The following is a 23,845-nucleotide window of genomic DNA, read 5'->3' on the forward strand; positions in this document are numbered from 1 at the left end:
AAACTTAAATTCATGATTATTCATTATCAAACAAAACAAGTACAAGGCAGACTTTAAGATAGGTGCTCATCTCTTTTATTGATGGAAATCCAGCCTTTTAGGACAGCTCAATACACCAGCTAAACATTAGAATACCCCTTAACATTTAGTTAGTTCTTACACTCTAGCGTTACAATCCAAAAGCATGTTAGACACATGAAGACAGCTACAGTGGGTCACTAACATAGGAGGAGAAGGGACAAACAGAGGGGTTCTACCCATCGCCCACTGGGGTTTCATCCCCTCATCAGGTCCCCTGTGAAAATCCTAAAAGTGCTCATTCATATCAGTCCACTTCAGTGAACCATACATGATTCATAAGTGCAAACTTAGATATGATCCAAATGCAAATAAATGTAAGGGCTTTGATACATCTAATAACACAAATACAGTAACTAGCTCAGACACATCTGAAGTGGACATCCAAAACTAACATTTCTCTACAGTCAGACAAAATATAAGTAGTATTGGATGCCCCAAAACAGAACTTTACCATTCACAAAAGTCAAGTATAAGATCAAATGTAACATTGTGTGGAGTAGATTAGGAGTGCAACACTTACAGATACACTTAAATACAGTGAAAGCTGGCATTAATAGAGGACACTTCTTACAGACAGCACTACAGAAAGACCTGTTTGGGTGGAGTGGGTGGAGCCGAGGCTGCCCTGTAGGAGAAGCCCTTTTGATTTAGGATGCCACCAGTTTGTTTGTTCTATCGGCAGAAGAGTGTGATTAGTACAGTACTCAAGGCGCTCTGCTAAGATCAGCCCGGCCCACTGCCAACCCCACCTAAACAAATATGCACATGCACACAGACCAGGATGCATTCACTCTCAGACTGGGTCACTTTTAATAATACAAGTTTTTGAGTGAATAAATACAGCAGTTTCTGGTCAGGGTGTATTAATCTGAGGCCCTGCAGACTGGTTAGATAGAGCGAATTCATGTGAAAGGAATGGAGAAGTGAAGTGGAATTGTACGGACCAAGCCTCCACCCCTACTCCCACCAAAAACAGCTCTTTGGCCGTGAGGGTTATACTCTGCTGATAATTTCTTTGCATTATTGCCAAAATTGTTCAGGGGATGACTCGTATGCCCGGGTGTTGGATGAGAAGAGCTGTGAGCCGGAGCAGGTTATGGGGCGGAGAGCTATGAAAGATAGATGAAGGTGGAGGGAGAAAGCAGAGCAGCTCTGTTGGCTGTTCAAGCCACCAGAACCACGCGCATGGTGTTGGTGTAACCGGAGCCTGGACGCCAGCCGGTCAACACGATGACAACATCTCCCTCTTTGAAGAAGCCTCTGGCCTTACCTGGAAATTAAATGTAAAACATTTTATTTAACATTGCTCATTAGATGTCTTACATTGTGTCTTGGCTCAAAGCTTCACACCAATAAGCGTTTGTAAGTGAGTGTAAAAACACTCTCTCTTTTCTTTTTTTGACTGTTGAACAGATAGTAAGGATGATTTAATGTAGGGTTGCATGAAGAACTTATCAATAGGCAGCATGCTAGCTGCAGTAGATGCAAGTTTGTATGCCCCCAGTTAGGAGAAGCAGAGAGAGGCTCCAGCATGGAAGCTAAGCATTGAATTGCTTGTTATGTATTACTATTATTGTATATAATATTGTCACTGACCATCAATAAGAACCTCATACAACCCACTTTAAATAAGGAGCACAAGATACTAAAGGTGACATAGATACTTACCCATATCCATGGCAAAGTTGACACGCATGTCAACGTCCTCTGCCCACACATCGTTGGCAGGCTTGGTGTAGAGGACGGGGAAGATGCCGCGGTACAGATGGGCTTGGCGAGCTGTCTGGGCATTACGGGTCACAGCAAGGATGGGGGCACGGGGCCTGTACCTGGAGATCAGGTGGGCAGACCTGCAAATACACAGAAAAATACAGCTAGGTATAAAACATAACCTCACTTCATTCACACCTGGAGTATTTTCCTTTAACTTCACAACAGTATGACCAGTTGAATAATTATGATGATTAGGGAAGTAAAAAGCTAAAATACCATGCTCATTTCAGAGTGTATTCATGCTTGGTTATTAAAGTCAGTTATTGCATTGTTTATTTGAAGAGTAAGGCTACCACTGGCGTTTATTTGCAATAATGATTTGGTCTACAAAATGTCAAAATGATAAAAAATGCTAAATTTTCTGTGAAATCTTCAAATTGTTCATTTTGTCCAGCCAGCAGTCCAAAACCAAAAGATTCTTCACTTACTATCATAAATGACAATTGAAAAGCACCAAATCTTGACATTTAAGAAGATGGAACCAGCAGTTGTTCGCCATTTTGCTTGAAGAATTACTTAACCACTTAATCTATTATCAAAATAGTTGGAAACAAATTTTCTTTCAATCATTGCTCAATTAATCAACTGATTGTTGCATCTCTAATAGATATATTTGAAAGCAAAATTTTAAGATTTAATATTTTATCAATCCTTCCTTTGAATAACATTTTTTGCACTGTGTAAGCAGTTCAACTCGATACTTAATGTAAATTAAGTCATGCAGATGGATTTAATGTGATTAAAAACCTTACAGTCCACATACAATAGGTGTTTTCAAATGTTGTGGCAGATTTAGACTTCATTCTGATTTATGTTCAGTAAAGCCAATGTATGCTGGGGACTTGCCAAGCTCAAAAAACAATAAAAAAAAAGCTGTTGAGTTCTCTTAATTAAAGAGACGCAATAAAACAGGATTGTCAGGAAAGCTGAGCCATGCCTGTGAACACCCAAACAATCCTGAGAGGTCTAATCAGCTAAACACAGTAAGCGACAACAGTGATCATGGGTGCGCAGAGGCTTTAAGTCACTGTCAGGAGCCCAATCCAAAATGTCCACTCTCACACACTCACAGAGACAGAACAGACTACAGCAGACTTTGCTTACCCACAATATATGCCACTCTGGTTTGAAGTTAAAAATGACAGAGAAGGTGGAGAGGAGAAAGTATGTGCTCACGAGAACAAGTTCACATGGATTGCATATAGCAGGAAGCACTTTGTGTACAACTAATTATTTCCAATGTTTTCTAATTTCATATGATTTCATACTCTATGTGAAGCTACCTAGTAGCACTCAATTCAATATATGCATGAGATTAATAAAGTTAAGTCTGAGAGGGATGGACTTGGACTGAGCAACTGACATCTCCCACTCCCCCTCTTGCAATCTGTTGCTTTCTTCACCCACAACACACATCAGATACACATACACAAGGAGAGGGGATCTGAAAGAGCACACTGTGGTGGCATCACCTTACCTTCAGGACCAGGATCATTTCACCCCTGTGGCTCTCTTTCTTACCTCCCGGTCTTGGTGAGAACAATCAAAGCGCTAGCACAGCACTTGAAGGATGACTCGACGGCACCGACGGCTACCGCCTCTGAGGGATCTCTGGTCAGTTGGGAGTGTCTCCTCAGCTCCTCAAACAGCTGCCTGTGGAAGATGGCCGCCTCGGCCTCTCGTGCTATCTGAGCCCAGAGGGATCATGGGGGAAGGGGTGGCGGGGGGGTTACTCTCAATCACACACACTACCACTACTGCACGCTGAGTCACTCACACCACTGGGAGGGACTGGCAAATGTGTGGCTAGACTCCTGGTTAACTGGAGGTTAGCTTTTGGTTTAATGATGACTCACTCTTCCTTTAGGCACTGAAGCTAATTAAAGAGGTCAAAGGACATAAGTCAATCTTTTGGGTTAAGGTGGAAATTTGGATCTTTTTACTCAAGGACTTAAATTTCTTCACATGGTTAAAAAAAAGAAAAGAATCAACCAGCAGTCTACTTAAACATTTGCTACCCTCTCCCAGTTACTTCCACAGTCAGTCCCTGTCTGGCCCTACTCTCCCTCTCTCAGACTGCTCAGGTACCGATATCAGTGTCCTCTTTGACCTGCCAGGACCAGATATCCTGCCTACCTTCCAGAGCCAGTGAGCACAATGATCCCAGAGGCTAAGCTCTTAAAGGAGGCCTCTACAGCGCCGATTGCAATAGCCTCAGCGGGGTCTTTGCAGTGCGGCGTGGAGCGGCGCAGGTCCTCAAACACCTGCCGGTGGAACATGGCTGCCTCGGCTTCACGAGCAATCTGGCACAAGTGAGGGCAAGATGCATCAAGCAAAGGCATTCCCACACCAGGCACACAGAGGAGTAAGGTTAGGAAAATGGGTGAATGGACAGGAGGAAAGACAGGAACATGGAAAACAGAGAGGGACAATGTTAAAGAGACACAAGAGGAACAGAAGTTTAAGGCAGGAGGGACAGCAAATAGAGGAATGTAGGTGTGCGCAGTTAGTGGGGGGACACAGGGAAACATCAACGTTAAAACACATCCAAGAGTCAGAATTTTACCACAATCATTTACACAAGATATTATGTGTAAAATAGGACAATTCAACCCATGCTAATCTGGAGTTATGGCACCTGATCTGCTGAGAACCCCTTAACAAAAGGATTATTTAACCTCAAGATTAAAAAAATAATATAAAATCAAAGAGTAAGAGAATCAAATGACAGAGCAGAACTTGATAAAATTACATTACAAAATAAATTACTTAAAAATGATTGAAAAGTCAACTGAGAGTTTAATTAAATCAACTGGGGTGACAAAAGAGAGCTGGGAATTAAAATGCCATGCACTGCCCAAAAGTATGAAGACAAGCCAGGAGGAATGAACAAGAAAAGCACTGAAGAAAAAGAATGAAAGTAAATGAAGTTAATGAGAAAAAGATAATGCCCGATAGCAAAAGTTGCAGTTATTTTACAAGAATGCAAGTCCTCTTAATAAATGCATGGTTTTAGGTCAGTGGAAATTGTTGTTTAGTTTGGCTTGTGAAGCACCCCATACAACTTCAGCATAAGGCAGCAAGCTGCAGCACTGCTGAGTCACTCCTGCATCTGCATAGCAGTGCAAAAACAGTGTAGCCGAGAATAGTGGAAGTTAGCCAAGAAAGGCCTGAACAACGAGAGACAGGCAAGAAAGCATTAACTGCATTATCCACCCATGCAACTGATACTAAATCTGACATTAAGTAGGACCTAATTATTAACAGTATTAGTATTTACTTGCGTCTGTCCCTGTCCGACATAACAACCACCAAAACAAACACAAATGCAGGCACTAGAGAAATACATTTTAAACAGTTTTCTTAACCCAACATCAGCGTTGTTAGTGATTAGTGATTTTTTCTAGATAAAGATGATGTGTAGAATTTAAAATTTCTCACTTTGCTGAGAAAGAAAGAGGGAACCACCAGCCAGTCATATTGTTAGTAAAAGAATACAAATATATCTGTGTAGTTGGGGGTGACTTTTAAGTGTGCTGTCAGTTCTTGTTGACAAAATTAGGTGGATCAGTTTAGGGATATAAAGTCAAATTAGGAAATGGTAAGAAAGATCAGTGAATTTGTTAGCTGAAGAGGTAACTCCTTATAGTAGCTTTGAGTTTTGATTTTGAATAAAGTCTTCTAATGTCTACTGTAATTGTTATATTTCATATACATTAACTCACCATGTGCTGTGTGCGTACTGCCTCCAGAGGGTAATCTCCCTTGGCAGTCTCTCCACTCAACATGATGCAGTCTGCTCCGTCCAACACGGCATTGGCTACATCGCTGCCCTCAGCACGAGTGGGTCTTGGTTTCTTGATCATGCTCTCCAACATCTGGACAGTGTTTGTGTGAGGTGTTAGAAGGTCACATACACAAATAAACAAATTTAAAAATAACAGCCTTTTGAGTGGTACAAACAAATGAATGCTAACGTTGGGTTTTACAGATATTAAACGGAGACTGCCCTCATTCACTATCACATAACTGCAGATGTTGACACTTATACGCTGCCTAATACTTCATCTCTTGGGGGAAATAAAGCTGAAGAAATACAGTATGTTCTGTTATCTAACCTGAGTGGCACATGTGATCGGCTTGCCGGCTCTGTTGCAGCGACCGATCATCATCTTCTGGGCGAGGAAAACCTTTTCTGTGGGGATCTCAATTCCCAGGTCACCACGGGCAACCATGATGCCATCGCTGGCTTCCATGATCTCATCAAATCTGCACAGAAGACAGAAAATTACAATTTAATAACAAGGGAAAACCATAAATAATGACAGGAGGTTTAAAGTTTTAAGGCCTTGTATAAGAGTTGGATTCATAAAACACTGGAGCTTCATGACCACAAATATTAACATATATGGACATTTTGATCTGGCTTTGTTGCTCAGCCAACCAATGATTAAATAAAATAGGATCCGCATAAAAATGTAGTTAAAGCACAAATATATCATGTAGTAAAAATAGATGTGAATTACCAGAGCCAGCACAAGAAAAAAAAAATAAAGACAAACAATCCACACACACACCTGCGCACACCCTCATGGTTCTCAAGCTTGCTGATGATCTTAATGTCTTTGCCTTTGTCTCCCAGCACTGCTCTGACAGCGTGTACATCAGCTGCTTTGCGAATAAAGGAGGCAAAGACCATGTCAACGCCATGCTCCACACCGAACTGCAGGTCCTTGATGTCTTTGTCTGAAACAGCAGGCAGGTCTACAGCAGCACCGGGAAGGTTCACTCCCTTCTTGCTGCCAAGGGTGCCACCGTTCTCAATCTCACACATGAGGAAATCAGAACCTGGACAGACAAGAGAATATGAGTGGGCTGAGGCTTTTCATTGAGTTTCAATACATAGCAGTGTTTTAGAAACTTCCTAAAGTGTCACAAGATATTTTATAGAGCAGACCTTATTTATAGTTGTCACTGCTTCACTCACCAATCTCCTTGACCTGCAGGGATATGAGTCCATCATCAATGTAGATCTTGCTGCCAAGTTCCACCACTTTGGTAATGTTCTTGTAGTCGAGCCAGAGGAGCTCCTCACTGCAGTTTTCCATGTGAGTATCGTCCAAGGTAATCTTGATCATGTTGCCCTTCTTCAGCTCCACCTCAGCTGTGCCGCTCTGTCAGATCATTAACAGACATAATTTTACTTTTTTTTTGGTTCATTTTCATGCAAAATTATCATGATTGTCGGCAACAGCTAATAAAGCCATTTTAGGAACCACTGTTTTGGTGTTTAGAATGAGAACAATCGATGCTTAACTCACTCCCTGGATGAGGCCAGTCCTGATCTCTGGACCCTTGGTGTCCAGGGCGATGCCGATAGGCCTGTACTGGATACTGCCGGGCTCAAAGCTCTCACACGCCTCACGCACATTCTTGATGGTCTCTGCATGGTACTACAGAAAGGAAAAGAAGTATAAAACGTTAGAATATCTATATCTATATGAGTAAAGTATAAGCAAGAATCTGAACTATACAGTTATTGATTTTTAACCAATCTGCCAAAAAAAAAATGCTGCTATGAATCACATTGAAATGAAAGTAATCACAATTTGGCAGTAGGCCCTGGTATTACAGTTACTGTAAAATATACAATAGATCTTATCAGGCGGGGGGGGCATTAAAAGATAAAGTGCAACTGACAACTCACAGTCATAAACATGAGTCATACTGTCAGCATCACTACAGGGTCATTCAGTTCTTTCTACCACCCTTGCTAACATGTTAAGTTTCATTGAGGAAACTGAGTGCACCAAGCAGAATAACTGAGAGCCTTTAAAAGGTGCTAAAATGCCTTGCAATTTAAGTGTCATTAGATAACATATCGCACAGTATCATTTATAGTAGCAATATACAGATACAGTGTCATTGTAAGTATGTGTCCTTGAGAACACGTCTCTCTGCGTTATGATGAACCCTCAAAAACCACCGTCAAGGATTGCTTTGTCTTTTGCCTCAGACTTTTGAGAAAGTTGATGAAGTGCTTTGTTTCTCAGGAGGAAATTCCTCAGTGAAGCCAGGGTTGAAAATAGACACAATAAAACCAAACAGTCTAAATCATATCACAATTAGAAATGTAAACAGACTTCAAACAGACTTTGCAGGAATTCATTCCTCATGTGCTCTGATATTGTTCACACCATCAACAGGCCAAAATTAAGTTTGAAGGGATGAGAGAAACAATGAAGGTAGCTGCACTTTTGCCCTGGAAATGCTGCTGTCACAAAGCCCACAACGGTTGCTTAGGTACTTAGCAAACATTGGTGGCTATAAAATGCTATTGGGAAATGATGGAAGGGAACTTCAGATCAACTCAACGCTGTCATATTACTAATGCAGCCATCTTTGCCCGTTAGTGCAAGCAACTGATCATGTGGCACAGTGTCTGCAGCTTTGAAACTGCTGTCTGCTGCACACGGCTCATTCTGTCCACCTGGGTGACCAGAGCTTTCAGTAATAACTTAAGTGGCAGGTAATCACACTGTCTGCCTTTCACACTGGCAACACAGAGCTACACTGCACTCATTGCACTTTAATGTAAAAGAAAACCTGGATGGTCTCACCATTTGTAGAAAAACAAACAATCCAAAAATTGATGGAAGATTTTGATCAAGAAAACTGTTAAAACAACTGTAAAAACTGTGAAAGGGGGTTCCATTTAGTCCAGCACTGAGGCTACAGTGTTCAAAATGCAATCCTTTGAAAAGTTAGCTTAAAGAAAGTTGAAATATCATGATGTCAAGCCAGAAATAAATGTATGGATGATGTCTTGGCAGCTGTTACCCTCCAGTACCCTCCAGCCTTTGTGTAAGAGGCGGAGGCGAGGTAGACACTGTTTTATGACCAATATAGCACAGTGAATGTAGAGCAGGTGACCATTTACTGTATGTGTGTAGGTCGGGGTCCATGAACTTATAATTACATTTCTACAGAATGTAAAGCTCAGTTAGTAACACTTTAATTTGATATGATAAATAATGACTTCAAGAAATGTGACTTTTGTATTTGCAACGTAATCTACATCCCACTTCAGTTAAACATGGACTGACCTTGGTGTTGGTTTGTGTACTCACACACTCAGATTTCAGGCCTGCTGCCTGCTGAGGAGATAAAGGCAGGGCAGGAAGCTACAGATGACGTATTTATAGCATCTCAAGCCAACAAAGCTCAGATTTTTCTTTTGCCGTTCTCAGAATCAAGATTAACCTTTGATCTTGCTGAAACAACTGGACCCACACAAAGCATAGAAAACTTTTCACAGAGGACTTTACAATATTGTAAGCAGAATTAATAATTTCTATATTCTTGATTGACTTTGTGATTATATCCACTTTTATTCCAAAACACACTAAGAAGTCTTTTTCAAAATGCCTTAAACCGTGTACCTCCAGGTGTGTAGGGGTGTGTGTGTGTGTGTGTGTGTGTGTGTGTGTGTGTGTGTGTTAAAATTAATTCAAAGAGCCCCGCTTCTCATATGTGGATAATTCTCTATATGGATTGCATAATCAGTTGTTAATAGTAATGCACAATAAATAGTGGGGCGATAAATTATCAACCTATATATAAATCCATGTTATGTTGGTCTATGTCAGTGTTGGTATCTTTAAGATGATAAATATCTGCTGTAATAATATCCAATTTGACAGACTATGTCTCTATAAAAGCCAAAGTATGTTTGTGAAGTATTTTGAATAATATTAATCTTCATAATCTTCCATAAAATGGAGTGAAGATTTGACAAGTCAGAACTGCTCTTTGTTTTTGTTATAATAGTACAGTTGTAGTTGTAAATAGATTTGGTTTGGTCAGAGCCGTAATATTAAATCATCCATCTTTGCTTACTACATCTTTCATACCCCCACATGTGCATATATTACGGGTTGTTTTTAAATAGAAAAATGGGAAATTATTGATTATTTTATCAGTATCAGCCATAAGAAGCAAGTAATTTTCGGCTATTGTATTGGCTGAAAAAAAAAACTCATATCATGCATCCCTAGTTGAGAAATGTGATGACCGTGTAGACAGGATTCTCAAACTGCCCTAATCTCCCTGCAGGAGTCTGGAGGGCAAAGTCAAGTTGTCAGGGAGATTTGGCTCACCTGGAGGATTCCTTGATTATACTGTTAGCTGGTGCCAGCCAGCCAAAGAGCGTGTCTCTCACTCCCTCTCTCTGTCTCTTTCCCGACTTCCACCTCTTGGGTTTGTTTGGTTTGGTAGAAAGTAAATATTCACCTTTTTCTAATTGCAAATTGTGCATCTGCCCTCATTGTCCTACCCTGAGCTGGGTTGGGGCATTAAAGCAACTCACCTGACTGTGCTTTCTTAAGTTTTCCTGATTAATGAACTAGACAGATGACAAGAATCATTATCTAATTCTCTTGTTCGTCTGTGTGCAGGATAAAACATGCTTTTTTGAAACCTTTGAAGTCTGTAGCTGTTATAAGCCACTGTCTTCATCTGCCTTCCCAAAAAAATAAAGGTAGAAATACTTAACAGAGCATGAGTCATTGTGTGAGACAGACTAAATCAAACTGCATCACTTATGAGGTGAACTCAGCTAGCCCAAACTCTAATATTAAGTAAGTTAACACTATTATTTTTTCCATTCATGCTGGCTGGCATAGCCTTGTTTAAAGTACCAAGCTGATTGCAGTTCATAATGAATTTCGTGCTTGTTCACTATAAGCAGTGTTGACCATTTACTTGCACCACAGTTATTCTTGGCAAAGAGTTACCAAACAAACAAAGGCAGACAAGAAAAAGCAAAGACTGACACGAAGATCAACATATCAACCCATAACATACAATGATAAAGCACAGAACCATATTATCAGTACAGTTTAAACGTGACTTTTAACAATGTCACTGCTTAACTATACCTCATTGTACCTCAGTTAGCCAACTCATTCACACAGTAGACAGAATTGTGGAAAGACCAACCTCGTGTGAGCCATGGGAGAAGTTCAAGCGAGCAATATTCATTCCAGACTTGATCATCTCCTTCAGCGTATCCACAGAACGGGAGGCTGGCCCTGCAAGCAATTGAATTTCATGTAAAATGTATTTACTCTTGACAATTAAGTGAACTGCATTAAGTATGCTATGTTTCAATTTCTGTTTAGGGATTCCCTTTATTTAGTTACATGTAGGCCAATTTCCAGAATCAGATTAACTTACATTTAGAAGAAAACTATTTTTATGTGACAAAAAGAATAATTGTAACTATTTAGCAGTAATTGTGCAGCTCTGCCAGGTACACCTATATCTCAGAAACTAAAATGTTAACCAATAGCATTGACCAACCAATGGTGCAGATGATGCCAGTGTTGCGTGCAATGGTGGGCTCGGAGTCGATGTCCAGCAGGCACATGTGTTCCAGGAAGGTGTCAGCCATGGCAGCATTGAGCTGCTGTGTCTGGATGAAGGCAGAGCCCATGTCTAGAGACTTTGGATGAGGCATGGTGTTCAGTGGTGGAACTGTAGTAGTCCTGCAGAAAATAAAATGGACAAAAAAAGTAAATATAGAGGACATAATGACAGTTTTGGTTAGTTGACCGCTGATGTTCATAATTCCTCAACTGTTTTTGAAAGTTACCGGCAACTTTAAAAAATGTACAGACTGAATATTTTGGATAATTGCTGGTTATACTGTATGCATCAGGTACACCAAGTGTCATAACTTAACAGCATTTGGCTTGTAGCTAATCTCACACAGTGGTTGTATTCATGAATAACTGAATGGGTTCTGGGATCTAGGGTTGGGGATTAGTTCCCCATTCAGGACACACTGACTGGCCAGCCATTAATAGTACTGTATCTGCCCTGCTGAGTGTAAAATACAACACCCAGCTGTGTAGCTAAGTTAACCTTGTGGTAGTGAAGTAAAAGGAAAGGAGAATGTGGGACTCAATTAGGAGTAATTACGTTGACTGCTGATAAATTTTTGTTTTGATTCACCTCCAGCACATCTATTTTTCAGTATTTCCTCAGTCAAACAAAAAAAGAATCAGACTAGGCTTATGAAATGTCACTACTGCAATTCTATATAAATAATGGGGTATTGCGAGCTGCTTTGCACAAGACCATCATTTCTTGAGTTACCATTTGCCTTTCAGGTTGCACAATCAGTAGATTATACAGTGGATAAATAGCTAAATGCTTAATATTTCAGGTAACTTCAAGTTGTTTACAGTTTCATCAGAACACAAAAATGAATGCTGATCATTTATGGATAGGACCATGCACTGCTTTGCCTTCTTAATATATTCTGACAGTAGTCTACAGCTTATTGAGCTGTTATACCATATTGTACATTCTGTTCCACCACCACCACCCCCCCACACACACACATTTCCCTGAGTCACCCATGGCAACAACACCATCACGAAGCTCATCTACATGGATGGAACCACCAAGCTTTCATCATGACACTTTATCACTCATTTTTTGCAAGAAAAGGGAAAGGTAGGACTTAAGAGATATTATACCAAATCCTGTGCAATTGTAAGTTTCTCAACACTGTCATGTGCGCACAGGGTGGATGGACATTTGCCTTTCCTCAGACACTTCCTTTTTTCTCCTACGGTTTATTCATGACAGATTCATGAGACACTCCACAAATTCTTTAACATAAAGGCATGTTTCAACAAACAGCCAACAAGATAGGTTTACTTAGGCAGGGTGTGCTTCACTACAATAAGGAATGTTGCTTTTACTACAGCCCTGGTTGCTGTGGTTACATAACTAAAGCACAGCTGACTGAGGCTGACACGATTGGTTGGGCAGTCAATCTGGTAGCACAGTAAGTAGGCGAGTGATTCAAGCACTGGGTCTGAGCCTCAGGAAGTGGTTGGATACTGGCCAAATTGTAACTCTATTGAAATCAGGCTGCAGAACAAGTAGTTATGCAGTCTTTTATTCATTAAGATTAATATATTGTTGCTAAATATTTGGAACCTTGCAAATTCTGTCCACTTGCTACTTAGATTTTTCCACTGCAAAACACAGATTACACACCTGTACTCATGTGGGGTTGATGTGCACACTGGGTATTTCATTAATAATATCTGCCATCAACACAATGCAATAATGCACTGTATATGATTGTCATTTTTATGTTTAGATGACACTTCCAAACAATAGAAAATGTTTAATAAAAAAGAATAAATAATGAATAATTAAACAAACCATAAAACAAAGCAAGATTGTGCTTATAGAAGAAGCTAATGAAAGTAAAACAACATTCATAAAATAAAGTTGTGCATGAAGGTACCAATAATTCAATGGAAATTTCACTCAGTTACAAGCCACAGTCCAAACCACCCAGTAGAGAGATTCAGTTCCAACTGTTTAAATTATAAATAAAGCGCATTTCAGCAAAGGGCGCTCTCACTGGTGGCTTCTCGGGCAGAACAACTGGATGAAAAACTGATATCTCTTTGGTGGAACAACCCCACCATCCTTTTCTGATCCCCTCTAGACAGACACAAGACCTGTTCATGTGGTCCTTGAGGAAACATGGGATATCAAGCACAACTAGACCCAGCTAGAGTGTGTAGAATATGTTGAAGTATTGGACACTAATGATCAGTTACAACAGAAATAAAGAACATTTTCCCAAACATCTGTCAGCCACTATGGGTTACTATTATAAGTCAGGTAACACTTCATCCAATCTTATAACAGACCAAGCTGCAAAGACTGATGTTGTACAAAAAAGGAGAGGTGGAAGACAGACAGACAGGATGGGAAATTATAGATGGAAAGTGTGGACCTAAAAACATATTCATTGTGGCTTTTAAGAGTCTCTCAGAGGAAAATCAGTAACACTAGCAGTCTGACCTCCTCCTAGTCACCACATCCTTATTACAAATGCATCACGGTGGGGGATTCCAGGCAGAGCCCACTACACCAATACCGTCCTTCGACAGGGGCTGCTGATGATATAACACTTGAGTCAATGGGGCAGTCCAGTGCCAGACTAGTGCTGTACGTGAGCACAGTCACATCCCACTACTGCACCACACACAGCCACGAGGAGGCTAGCAGGAGGCAGACAGCTGAGTGGACTGAACCACAGAGACAGACTGCAGAGGGGAGAAAAAAAATCTGACATGCTACTGTAAAATGCCAAGCTTTTTTGTGTTTTTTATTTTTTTGTTATTTATGCCTTGTTTGTTTCAGGATTGAATTTAAAAGATGTATATCCTACATCCTATATACCCCAATGATGACAATAAACTGTGTTAGTCTAAATATTTTAGTTATTAAGAACATTAGATGTTTGCTGCTTACAGCCTGTGAAATATGAGCATATGCCATTACCCTGACCTGTTGCATATTTTGTATCATTAATCCTTTTGGGCTATAATGTCTTATGAAGGACATTTGACTAAATTATTTCACTGAAGAATACAAATGGACAATGAGCCATCTAGTCATGCAAATGGCAACCATTTGGTACCTCTCTAAAATGGTCTTGGCATGGGCAAAATCACAACTTCACATTTTAACGTAATTCAAAAGATAATGCAATCTTGACAGTTGCAATTGCAAAACTGAAAGAGGATGCACATTCCTCTTTGAGGGAAATGTTGAGATTAAGTTTCAGGCAGCTCCAATTACAGGCTATTTTGTTACTTTATCATATATGGACTACAAATAAGATGCATGTCTAAAACAAAGCTACGGCCAGCAGTAGTAGTAGTTAATCAAAGGCTTAACTCCTAATACAACAACATGGTTGGCTTCAAATGCAGTTGTTACACAACAGTGATATGAAAAAAAATGTTTTTAGAAACAACCTAGAACGCTTATGCATTACGTCTCATATCGTCCTTAACATCTCTTTTGCCCACCCTTTTTCATGAATCATGTCCCCCAAAATCCAGTATGGTTTGTTAAGGGATTACTGAGTTTCATGTAGTGTTTTATGTTTAGCCAGTTTCCCATCAGCACATTTCAAATGTGCAGCCACCACAAATTTGCTTAATGTCTTTGAGTTACTGTCACTGGGCCAAATTTCCTTAGTGAACCAGTCACAGCCTGTACCTTTGTCAGTTAATGAAATGTCATTTTCAGGCAATTCAACCTCAAGTACTGCCTGTATCCTCAGGTGAGATGTTAATTTTGGAGCTATCAGGGGGAATATGCCTGGTAAAAGTAGAATATCCGCTGATATAACTCGGTAGTCACTGTCTTTCACCATGTGCAGTAATGTTATGATCTGCCTGATCCAGAATGCCAAATCCTGATTGTTATGGAAAGACAAAATTACATCATTGCCTGCAATGGATGGCAGACAGACAGACATGGATAGCACGTCTGACCCCTGGAGAGCCAGTGAGCAGCTGCCACAGGCCAACAGCAGCCATAGTAACCCTGACACAGATGCAGGGCTAACTTTAGAGCTGACTGCTAATAATCCTCTCCAATCCCTTTCCACCACTTCTACCTTCATTATATAGTCTCTCGTTGAAACATGTTCTCAATCACTATCTTCACAATTTCTTTATCACTCATCTGTGAAACATGCCTGTGAAACCACTAGCAGCCATAGTAGCAATGTCAGGGTGCCATGGCATTTAGCATCATCTATTATGGATGTGACGTAACACTGGGCTAATCCAAGTTGGCTCACAGAGACGGTAAATGCCTGGTTTCTATCAGTCACACTCACTCAACCAAGGCACCATTTGCAGGTTGCACTACATACCCCCAGTAGATCTTCCTGTTCCTCCTGGGGACAAACAGGCACGCTACTACCAATGACCTCTGCAAGAACCCCAGTGTGTTGGAGCCTCCAGTTCCAGTGAGCGAACTTCTCCTTGCAACAGCAGTCCAAGCAGAACTGGCCGCTGCAGTGCGCGTGCAAAGGTGCAACACTTTCAGGAGCTCAAGAGTAAATCCTTTCAATGAGGATAAAGGACATGGTGAGTGCCTGCTGTGACCAAGCAATCGCCATGACCAGATACAGTGGACGTACATGAGCCTTCTACTACAACACACCGGAGCCGTGTCACACCAATGTTACTACCAGCAGTTGAAGTCATACAACACCCCAGGTCTAAAAACAGAGTCTTGGCTAATAATAACATACAACATGTAGAAGCTTGACTTGTAGAAATCCAATACTACTACAGTGGAACTTACACTATGTAGGTCAGACCAACAAACTCCAAAACAAACCTTTGATGTGGTACTGCATGGATTCATGAATGACACAACGCTGTGCATAATATATTAGGGCTGAATAATGAATTAAAATTTTATTGAAATTACAACATGGACTACTGCAATGAGGCCTAGATTGCAGGAGGTGCAATATTTGTTACAGGCAAAATGTGTTTGAAAATACCATTTTACATTAAATACTGCCATGCTGCAGAGACGTCCTGGCTACACATCATATTCTACAGAATTAAGAAGAGACATCTTTTTGGTCCAGATTCCCACAAAACTCACACCATAATCATTTTATACATTTTTATATGAAAATGAGAATAACTATGTAAAAGTTATCTTTCTCTGAGATCGTAAATCATATTATAATTGCAATATCAGTCAAAATAATCACAATTAAATATTTATTTATTTGTTTTTTTAATCATGCAGCCCTACAGCATATTATTCAATGCATTTCAAATCTACACTTTTCAAACACAAGCACCTGACATTAAATTGAGTGTAAAAAACATTGTCAATGTAGTCAAGTGGGTCTGCAGGGACAAAGGAATAGCCATAATTGGTGGTGTTTCACTGCATGGCTGTACAGGTATGCAGCATTAGTCAACAAACATGCGGCTATGGTGGGAAGGGACAGCATGAGAGCAGAGCCAGCTGCAAAAGGCCTCAAGGCAGGACTACGAAGAAATCTCAATACAGCCAGGCTTTCTTTGCATGAGCTGGCTCAACAAAACCTAAAACCCCAGTCAGAGATAACAGGTATCATGACGGTGGTTAGCAACTTGCTTTATAAGCTCAGGCTTTCTTCTTCAGACTTCTGCATGCTCACATAAAAAATTTACTCTTCTTCCGCACAAAATGAAGCAATTGCAAGAAGCCTGCTTCAGTCAAGATGAACAAGGGTGAACTGGTTCATTTAAAAGCTTAAAATGTATAATTCTAGAAAAACATGTGCCAAAGTTTTATTATGTTATTTATTCGTTCACTCGTTTGTTCAAGCTGTGAAGACAAAAAATGATCACAGTATGTCTAAACCATGACCTTCTGCTGTGTTTAAATTTATACTTCTCCAGTTTCTTCATTTCCTATTTCAACAATATTTTTTTTTTTTACATTTTTCTGCTTCATGTCCAGTAATTGACTTTCAATGTTAATGAGCAGATGATGTTTATAAATCAAACGATCCTATGAATAAGAAAATGTTTTAAAGAGCAGCTGATTCCAGCATCCAGCAGCACTACCAGCATCAGTAGTGAACAGTTACTGACTCATGTCCTGCAGCAGGTTAAACATTTATTAAAAAATACAAATAAAACAATAAATAGGCTTGTATATTTTTTCAAAAATGATAGTTGTGACTTTCTACACCTATACAGCGGTTGAGGCCTCGGTTCATGAGGCGGATGCTTTTATGCAAACTTGTTTCAGCCTGGCTTGCGTTAGCATTGACTACATCAGGCTAAATTGTCTTGAGTGGAAGGTGAAGTTAATTCAGGCCAGGCTTTTTCATTTAGACTTAGTTATCATCCTTGATGCTCCCCACCAGGTTATGAGTTCAGCATAACATACCATGGTGAAACTGAAAACCCTGATTTTAGACTCAACATATCTCACTAACACATTAATCTCGATTTGTAGTACACCCCTCTGGTTTACTACACAGACCGTCAGCTATGCTGCATATGAACTACCACACTGCAACTGCAGGTCAAGGAAACTTCCAGAAGGGAAAAACAGTAGTTTTGCCATCCACTCACTGCAGTAGCTGGTGGACTCCACAATTCATTATCATCTTGCAAAGAGCTGGTTACTGGCCAAAGCGATTGTTAAAGTAGAATAACATCAACAGCCACAGCTAAAATAACAACTGAATAGTATATACTTACAAGCTGATGTTCATTTCACTGTCTGGATGACTAAATTCTATAGTTACTTTTACAGGTTACAGACTCATGAGAGCAATGGAATTTGAACTGGGCAAACAATAAAAACAAATTCTCCAAAGTTGTCTTCTCCTAGTCACCAACCTAGATTTACATAAGATCATCACTTCAACATTGCCATTATTATGGCCTGACTGGTCCCCTGGGATAAACTCCATTTTCTCAAGAGGGCCTTCAGCCAGGAAGGACATAGCAATGACAATGTCTCCAGAATTTTGCATATGCAGGCTATACCACAGGCCCTATGCATATCCTGTGTATAGCACAGTAAATGTATTTGACAGCAAACATTGCACTTTAAAATGCACCTTTAGATAAAGCCCTGCCTTGGTCAAACCATATATCTTTCTCTTTTAAAGAGCATATTTAATCACATATGAAGACACCCAGTTCAAACTGTCAGGTAGACAGCTAAAAGCCGTAACTACTGACAACCGAGACAGGGAAAGTGAGACCTGCCTTCCTGCCCATGTATTCAGTATCAACATGGCCTGTTATCTGTAGCACTGCAGGTGCAGCAAACTACTGCAGTGAAGCTGCAAAGGCAACGTGCACATTCCAAACTACATTTATAACAGGATCGTTGTTTCTTTTAACGTAATGAACAAGGTTTAGGATCATTTTAAGCCTTTCTGTGGAAATATTGCTGGAAAGATAGATGGATAAAAAAGACGAGCGTGGTTTATCAACTGACTAACTGCCATATAATGGAATACGACGATAACACACGACTTTCAATAATCCACGTGACTTTTAGTTTTGGTGCATTCAGCGTTATATCTCTAGTTAAAACGTATCGATGTTTTATTGTATAATATATTCAAATACAGTACAGGCGATGCACTAAATGTCACGTTCTCATCCTGCGTCACATTTTCCTGACCAAGAGACATCAGAGAGCCTGACCAATCGGAGGCCGAGAAGACGAAGCGGCCACACCCACATCAGGAGGCAACAGGAAGCGATTCTTCAACGATCTGCACTTCATGCATCACGTTTAATTTCATTAGTTTATATGTAGTAACTGTGTTTTATGATAAAAATAAAGATTACAGCGTGTTAGCAGCGAGTAACAGATTGTAACAGAAATATGTGCTTCAAGCACGGACACATTTCCTCCGTTTCTCCATTATTAACAAACCACAGCGATATTGAATAAATGGCAAACATACATAACATTAGCAGGACAAAAACTCTTATTTAAGCTAAACACGTGCGTCCACGTGTATTCGCATTTTAAAATCCTATTTGTTCGAAAATAAGAGGTAGATACTAGGGAGCCACTTGTGACTCATACATCCATGACTTACCACCTTACAAAATGTAACTACAGATACAATAATAAAAAAAGACAAAATGGTTTAGACGGCAGCAATGTAGCGGCGCAAGTGCCCCACAAGTTAACAAGTTACTTTACTGGATCAAAAAAAAGCTGCAGGTCCTGTTCAGGATACCAACCTTACCTCGCTGAGAAACTGCTTGGACCGATGTAACTGCCGTTACACTGAGACCGGCTCAAGGTGATCTTCCTACTCACTTACGGTGTGGAACTACTTTGTAGGGATGCTAAGACATATCCTTCCGAGAGGATGGAGATAAATGCAAAGAAATACGCCGTCTAAACGCCTGTATTCCAAACGCGCTCATCACAGACTACTCAAACAAGCGTTTTGTTTTAGTGTTAATCATGTGGAATATGAGAAAATAGTAGAAACTAAAGACGACGCGGAAGGATACGCACATACGTATCGTGCGTGCTAAGTGACGTTGGGAGCCAATGAGGGCGTGTGAATGCATCAGTAGCACATGGAGTCTGACATGTGACCGAGGATGGCGTGCTGCAATTTCCTGAAAAACGCAGTGGCGAGGGTGCTATGACAATTCTGTTTCTAGCCCATGTGAAAGGCCCCATAAGAGATTCAATTGCGTAGTTTGTCATGATGTAAGTATGTTTTTGGTTCCATTGGCGTGCGGATGTAAATCATTGCCGCATCATCAAACTTGTAATAAACAGTAACTGTTGAAAACAGTCAAAATAATGTCAGACCCCCTCCATTTAACCTCTAAAAGCTGGTGAAATAATGATACCTAAATACTGTGTGATACCCCAATGGTATGATAGATGCAGGCAAGGGATGTTTGAGTGATGAAGGACTTCAGGGGTGTGCTTGCGCCGTGCTACTGACCAGTATTTGAGGCAATACGGCCATCTAGTGTTGAAAAACAATATAGCTGTTTTAAATGTTTTTCTGTGATACGAACTTATGTTCTTTTAGGTTTAGGCACTTAAGATTGAGAAAACATGCTTTTTCATTAATATTAGGTACAACTCTGAACTTCATTACTCAATATTTAATTAGGTTTACATTTTAAGCACACATGATGATGACAAAATGGCACATTTCAAGTACACGACCGATAGACTTTAAAAGCAGCCCTGTTAATATGAAAAAGTAGGATAAATACAGGTGTTACTAATGATGCAAATTAAGGTCCCGTTCCATTTAGTGTAACAGAGCCTTTCCAGTGAGTCAACATGCACAATAGCAGTACCCTGACTGTATTTGACCCAAATGGAACAGAACTTTAATTAGTTTCATTGGCAACAGCTGGTACCACTGGTAACTCTCCTCTATTTCTTGTCAAAATGACTGCAGTGAAAAAAGGTCTATAAAGGTAGGTATATAAACTCTACTAATACCATGTAAAATACAAAGAAGTAGTAGTAGTAATTACATTACTGATGCATCCAAAGCAAATGTTTTGCTGAAGACAAGGCAACTAACTATTCTAGTAGCAACTAGATTTTAATTAGGGTAATTGACATGAGTTAAAAGCACTTTTACCTATCAATTTAGTGAATTATGTTCATTTTCTAACAAACAAATATTCAAGACAGACAAATGTGGTATTTACATTGGGTAATGTGGCCAAGGAGCAATTCAAACACAATGTTACGATTGTCCCTGAACTTGCAGTCATGATAAAATCTTGTATTCTAGCTAGCAACACCTCAGTATATTAGGATAGTTTTTTCATGTTCATTTTTAAACTAATAACTTTTGGATGAAATTGATGCAAATTTAAATTTCACAGTAAATTTCACAGTCGTTATCTGCTCACCCTCATGCCGACCTAAGGTTTTGTTCAGTCTTTTAGTCCACAAAACCCTGCTAGAGATTTACAGAAAAAAGTGTTGCAGAATGTCCCAAACAATGTAAGTAAAAAGTGACCAGTTTTCAAACATAAAAAAACAACAGAATAAAAACATGCCTCCATACTGCTCATCTGGTGTAATCAAAGTCTTTGGCATTTTGTTTTTTTTTTTTTTTTTTTTTTTTTTTTTTTTTTTTTTTTTTTGCAGTTGTTTTGTATGTTTTAAAACTGTTTTCCATTCACTTCCATTGTTTGGGATATTCTGCAACACTGTTGTCCTGTTAAATTCCAGCAGTGTAAATAAAAAAATAAACTGACCCTCAACTGGCATGAGGGTGAGAAGATAATGACTGAATATAGATTTTTGGGTAAACTATCCCTTTAATACCTCTATCTTTTTTTGTTGAAAACTTCTGCTGAGGTAAAATGACCCTGGTCCGTTTCCACAGGCAGAGGGAGAATCCTTCTGAGCATGTTCAGAGTAAGTGTCATTAATCTGGCTTTTTGCTGATTGGAAGAATTGCATCTGGTACAATTACCCCCTGTTACAAATGCCCCTCATCTCCCCCTACCATTCATATTTTATAACACTATTAAAAATAATCGTTATTTAATATCCGCACAACATGAGAATTTTTTTGGGAGGTACACAGTACACCACTGTGTTGCTATACTTCCTCAACATTATCAGTGTTAATGGCCTCACAGTGCTAATCAGCTGTGGTGTATTAATGAAAAGTAATAGACAGTAACTACAGTTTGTTTGTCCAGCCCAGGCGGCTCTGTCGTTCCTCAGGATGATTAATTCTGTTGTTATGATAATCAGCTCTGTCCAGAAGATGGCAGACAGTAACTAAATCCTTGCCACAGACACAACTGTCTCAAGCATTGTGAGATTAACATCTAAACATTCAAACTCTGCGGCAAAGATTAGACAAATCAGTCTGGCAAAGATACTTCTCAAAGTGCTGTTTACTTTGCAGATACAGAAAACACTAATCCTACTGTACAGCACTACTCTATTGGCCTACTGTAAGGGTGCCCTCTTCACTCAGTCCATGTCTCCTCCTTCCCTTGTGTCCCATTTAGCTCTCACCTGGTCACAGCTGTTGTGGTGTTAGCACTGCTGCTTCCACTGCCCATGTTGCTGCCTTACTGGCGTCTGGCAGCGTCTGCTTGGATACACTCCACTTAAAAACCTGAGGCCAATGGACATACCTGTCCAGGTGAGGGACAGATACGCCGTCCAGTCATCCAGTCCAACTGGCCAAGCCCCTGGCTGTCAGTCAGTATTAATAGCTGCTTACCCCTGGAACACAAGGTACAGTAAGACACTGTGGGAATATGCTCAGATAAATCTCAGAGATGAGTAGACAGGATGGCCTAATGCTTCTGAATGTGTTATTACTGCATGAGTACAGCAACTGCTAACCATGAGTACAAATAAAAGGGAAAAACAGTCAAATACAAAAATATGTTAAGTAGTGACATTACATTAAAATTGATTACATTAAAATCATAATACAATAAAAAAAGGAAAAGTAAAGGGTATTAAATAACAAACAGGGAGATAAGATATATGTCTTTTTGCTTTATTGATTGTCAAGTATTGAATTTTAGTCTAAAGTAAAGTTAAAGCAGGTAACACGAGTGCTTAGGTGAACTAATATATATATATATATATATATATATATATTAGTGTTATATATATATTATATATATATATATATATATATTAGTTATTAGTTATATATATATATATATATATGTATGTATGTATGTATGTATGTATGTATGTATGTACGTATGTATGTATGTATGGAGAGAGAGAGAGAGACAGAGAGACTGACTGACTGACTGACTGAACTGCTATTTTTTCACAAAAGAAGAGAGACATGTTGTAATTTAGAGTTAGCTGCAATGTGTACTGGTTGTTCAGAATCAGAAATACTTAATTGATCCCTGGTGGGAAAATTGGGTTACATTACCAACCAAGAATAGAAGTATATAAGCAGAAAGAATTCTAAGAAAAATAGAGAAATAGAGATATAAATAAGATCGAGATATGTGCAAATATGCATATCAAAATATAACAATGATATATCTTAAATGTAAAGCTGAAAATTGGTCTATAAATAAGAGTTACAATGCAGGAATATATAAGATTATTAATTGAAATGTGCAGTATAACTGTAGTATTGATACCACTATAGCATACTGTAGTATAGTATATATAATACAGTGTTGCTGTACAATAAAGGAAATTTACACTTGAAGTGTAGGATTGTTCTATACAACTACTATAGTGAACTCTACATTTAAACTGGAAACACCTTTTCATATATAGGAAGTAGCAGACTGTATATCAGTGGTTAACAAATACGGCATAATGTCAGACTTCTGCCCCATGTTTTTATTGTGTCATCAGGGTTAGTGTTTACCTCACTGTGTATAAAATAAAAGTTTGGGGATCTTCATTTCTCTTCCTCTCCTGGCTGCAGCCAGGCAGTGAGCAGACAGTTGGCATAACACCTGTTCATTAATCTGTCCATTCTTTAGGTCAGTTCTTAAATAGATACCTTGAGATAATTAGGGTAAACACTGATTAGCTCAAAAGCCTAATGGCCATTGTCTCACACATGCACACA

General features: G+C 39.5%; 1 protein-coding gene across 5 annotated transcripts; it reads right to left on the minus strand.

The window, feature by feature from the left end:
• Nucleotides 1-52: 52 nt before the first annotated feature.
• Nucleotides 53-22,390, minus strand: pkma (pyruvate kinase M1/2a). 5 transcript variants are annotated; one of them, XM_084720483.1, is made up of 11 exons: nucleotides 22,294-22,390; nucleotides 11,218-11,402; nucleotides 10,855-10,946; nucleotides 7,176-7,307; nucleotides 6,842-7,028; nucleotides 6,432-6,702; nucleotides 5,973-6,123; nucleotides 5,580-5,732; nucleotides 3,991-4,157; nucleotides 1,750-1,931; nucleotides 53-1,351 (listed from the first exon to the last, which is right to left on the minus strand). In XM_084720483.1, the coding sequence occupies exons 1-11, from the start codon at nucleotides 22,338-22,340 to the stop codon at nucleotides 1,245-1,247; spliced, it is 1,674 nt and encodes a 557-aa protein (XP_084576609.1). In that variant the 5' UTR covers nucleotides 22,341-22,390; the 3' UTR covers nucleotides 53-1,244. The 5 variants fall into 5 exon arrangements, with proteins under 5 accessions (XP_084576609.1, XP_084576625.1, XP_084576617.1 ...); XM_084720499.1 differs by lacking the exon at nucleotides 22,294-22,390 and adding an exon at nucleotides 19,500-19,715; XM_084720491.1 differs by lacking the exon at nucleotides 22,294-22,390 and adding an exon at nucleotides 19,505-19,714.
• Between the last annotated feature and the right edge of the window lie 1,455 nt (nucleotides 22,391-23,845).

The sequence above is a fragment of the Lutjanus erythropterus genome, chromosome 1 (assembly GCF_056507025.1).
Source record: "Lutjanus erythropterus isolate fLutEry1 chromosome 1, fLutEry1.hap2, whole genome shotgun sequence".
NCBI lineage: Eukaryota > Metazoa > Chordata > Actinopteri > Lutjaniformes > Lutjanidae > Lutjanus > Lutjanus erythropterus.

What these genes read in the sequence shown, in the direction of transcription:
- pkma (XM_084720475.1), bottom strand. Translation starts at nt 15,900, where the DNA reads ATGTACGTCCACTGTATCTGGTCATGGCGATTGCTTGGTCACAGCAGG. An exon ending in TCTCCCATGGCTCACACGAG is followed by an intron (nt 7,308 to 10,854) that starts GTTGGTCTTTCC and finishes TCCTTTCTGTAG; the next exon opens with TACCATGCAGAGACCATCAA. An exon ending in CAGTACGCACACAGCACATG is followed by an intron (nt 3,543 to 5,579) that starts GTGAGTTAATGT and finishes CTCTGGGCTCAG; the next exon opens with ATAGCACGAGAGGCCGAGGC.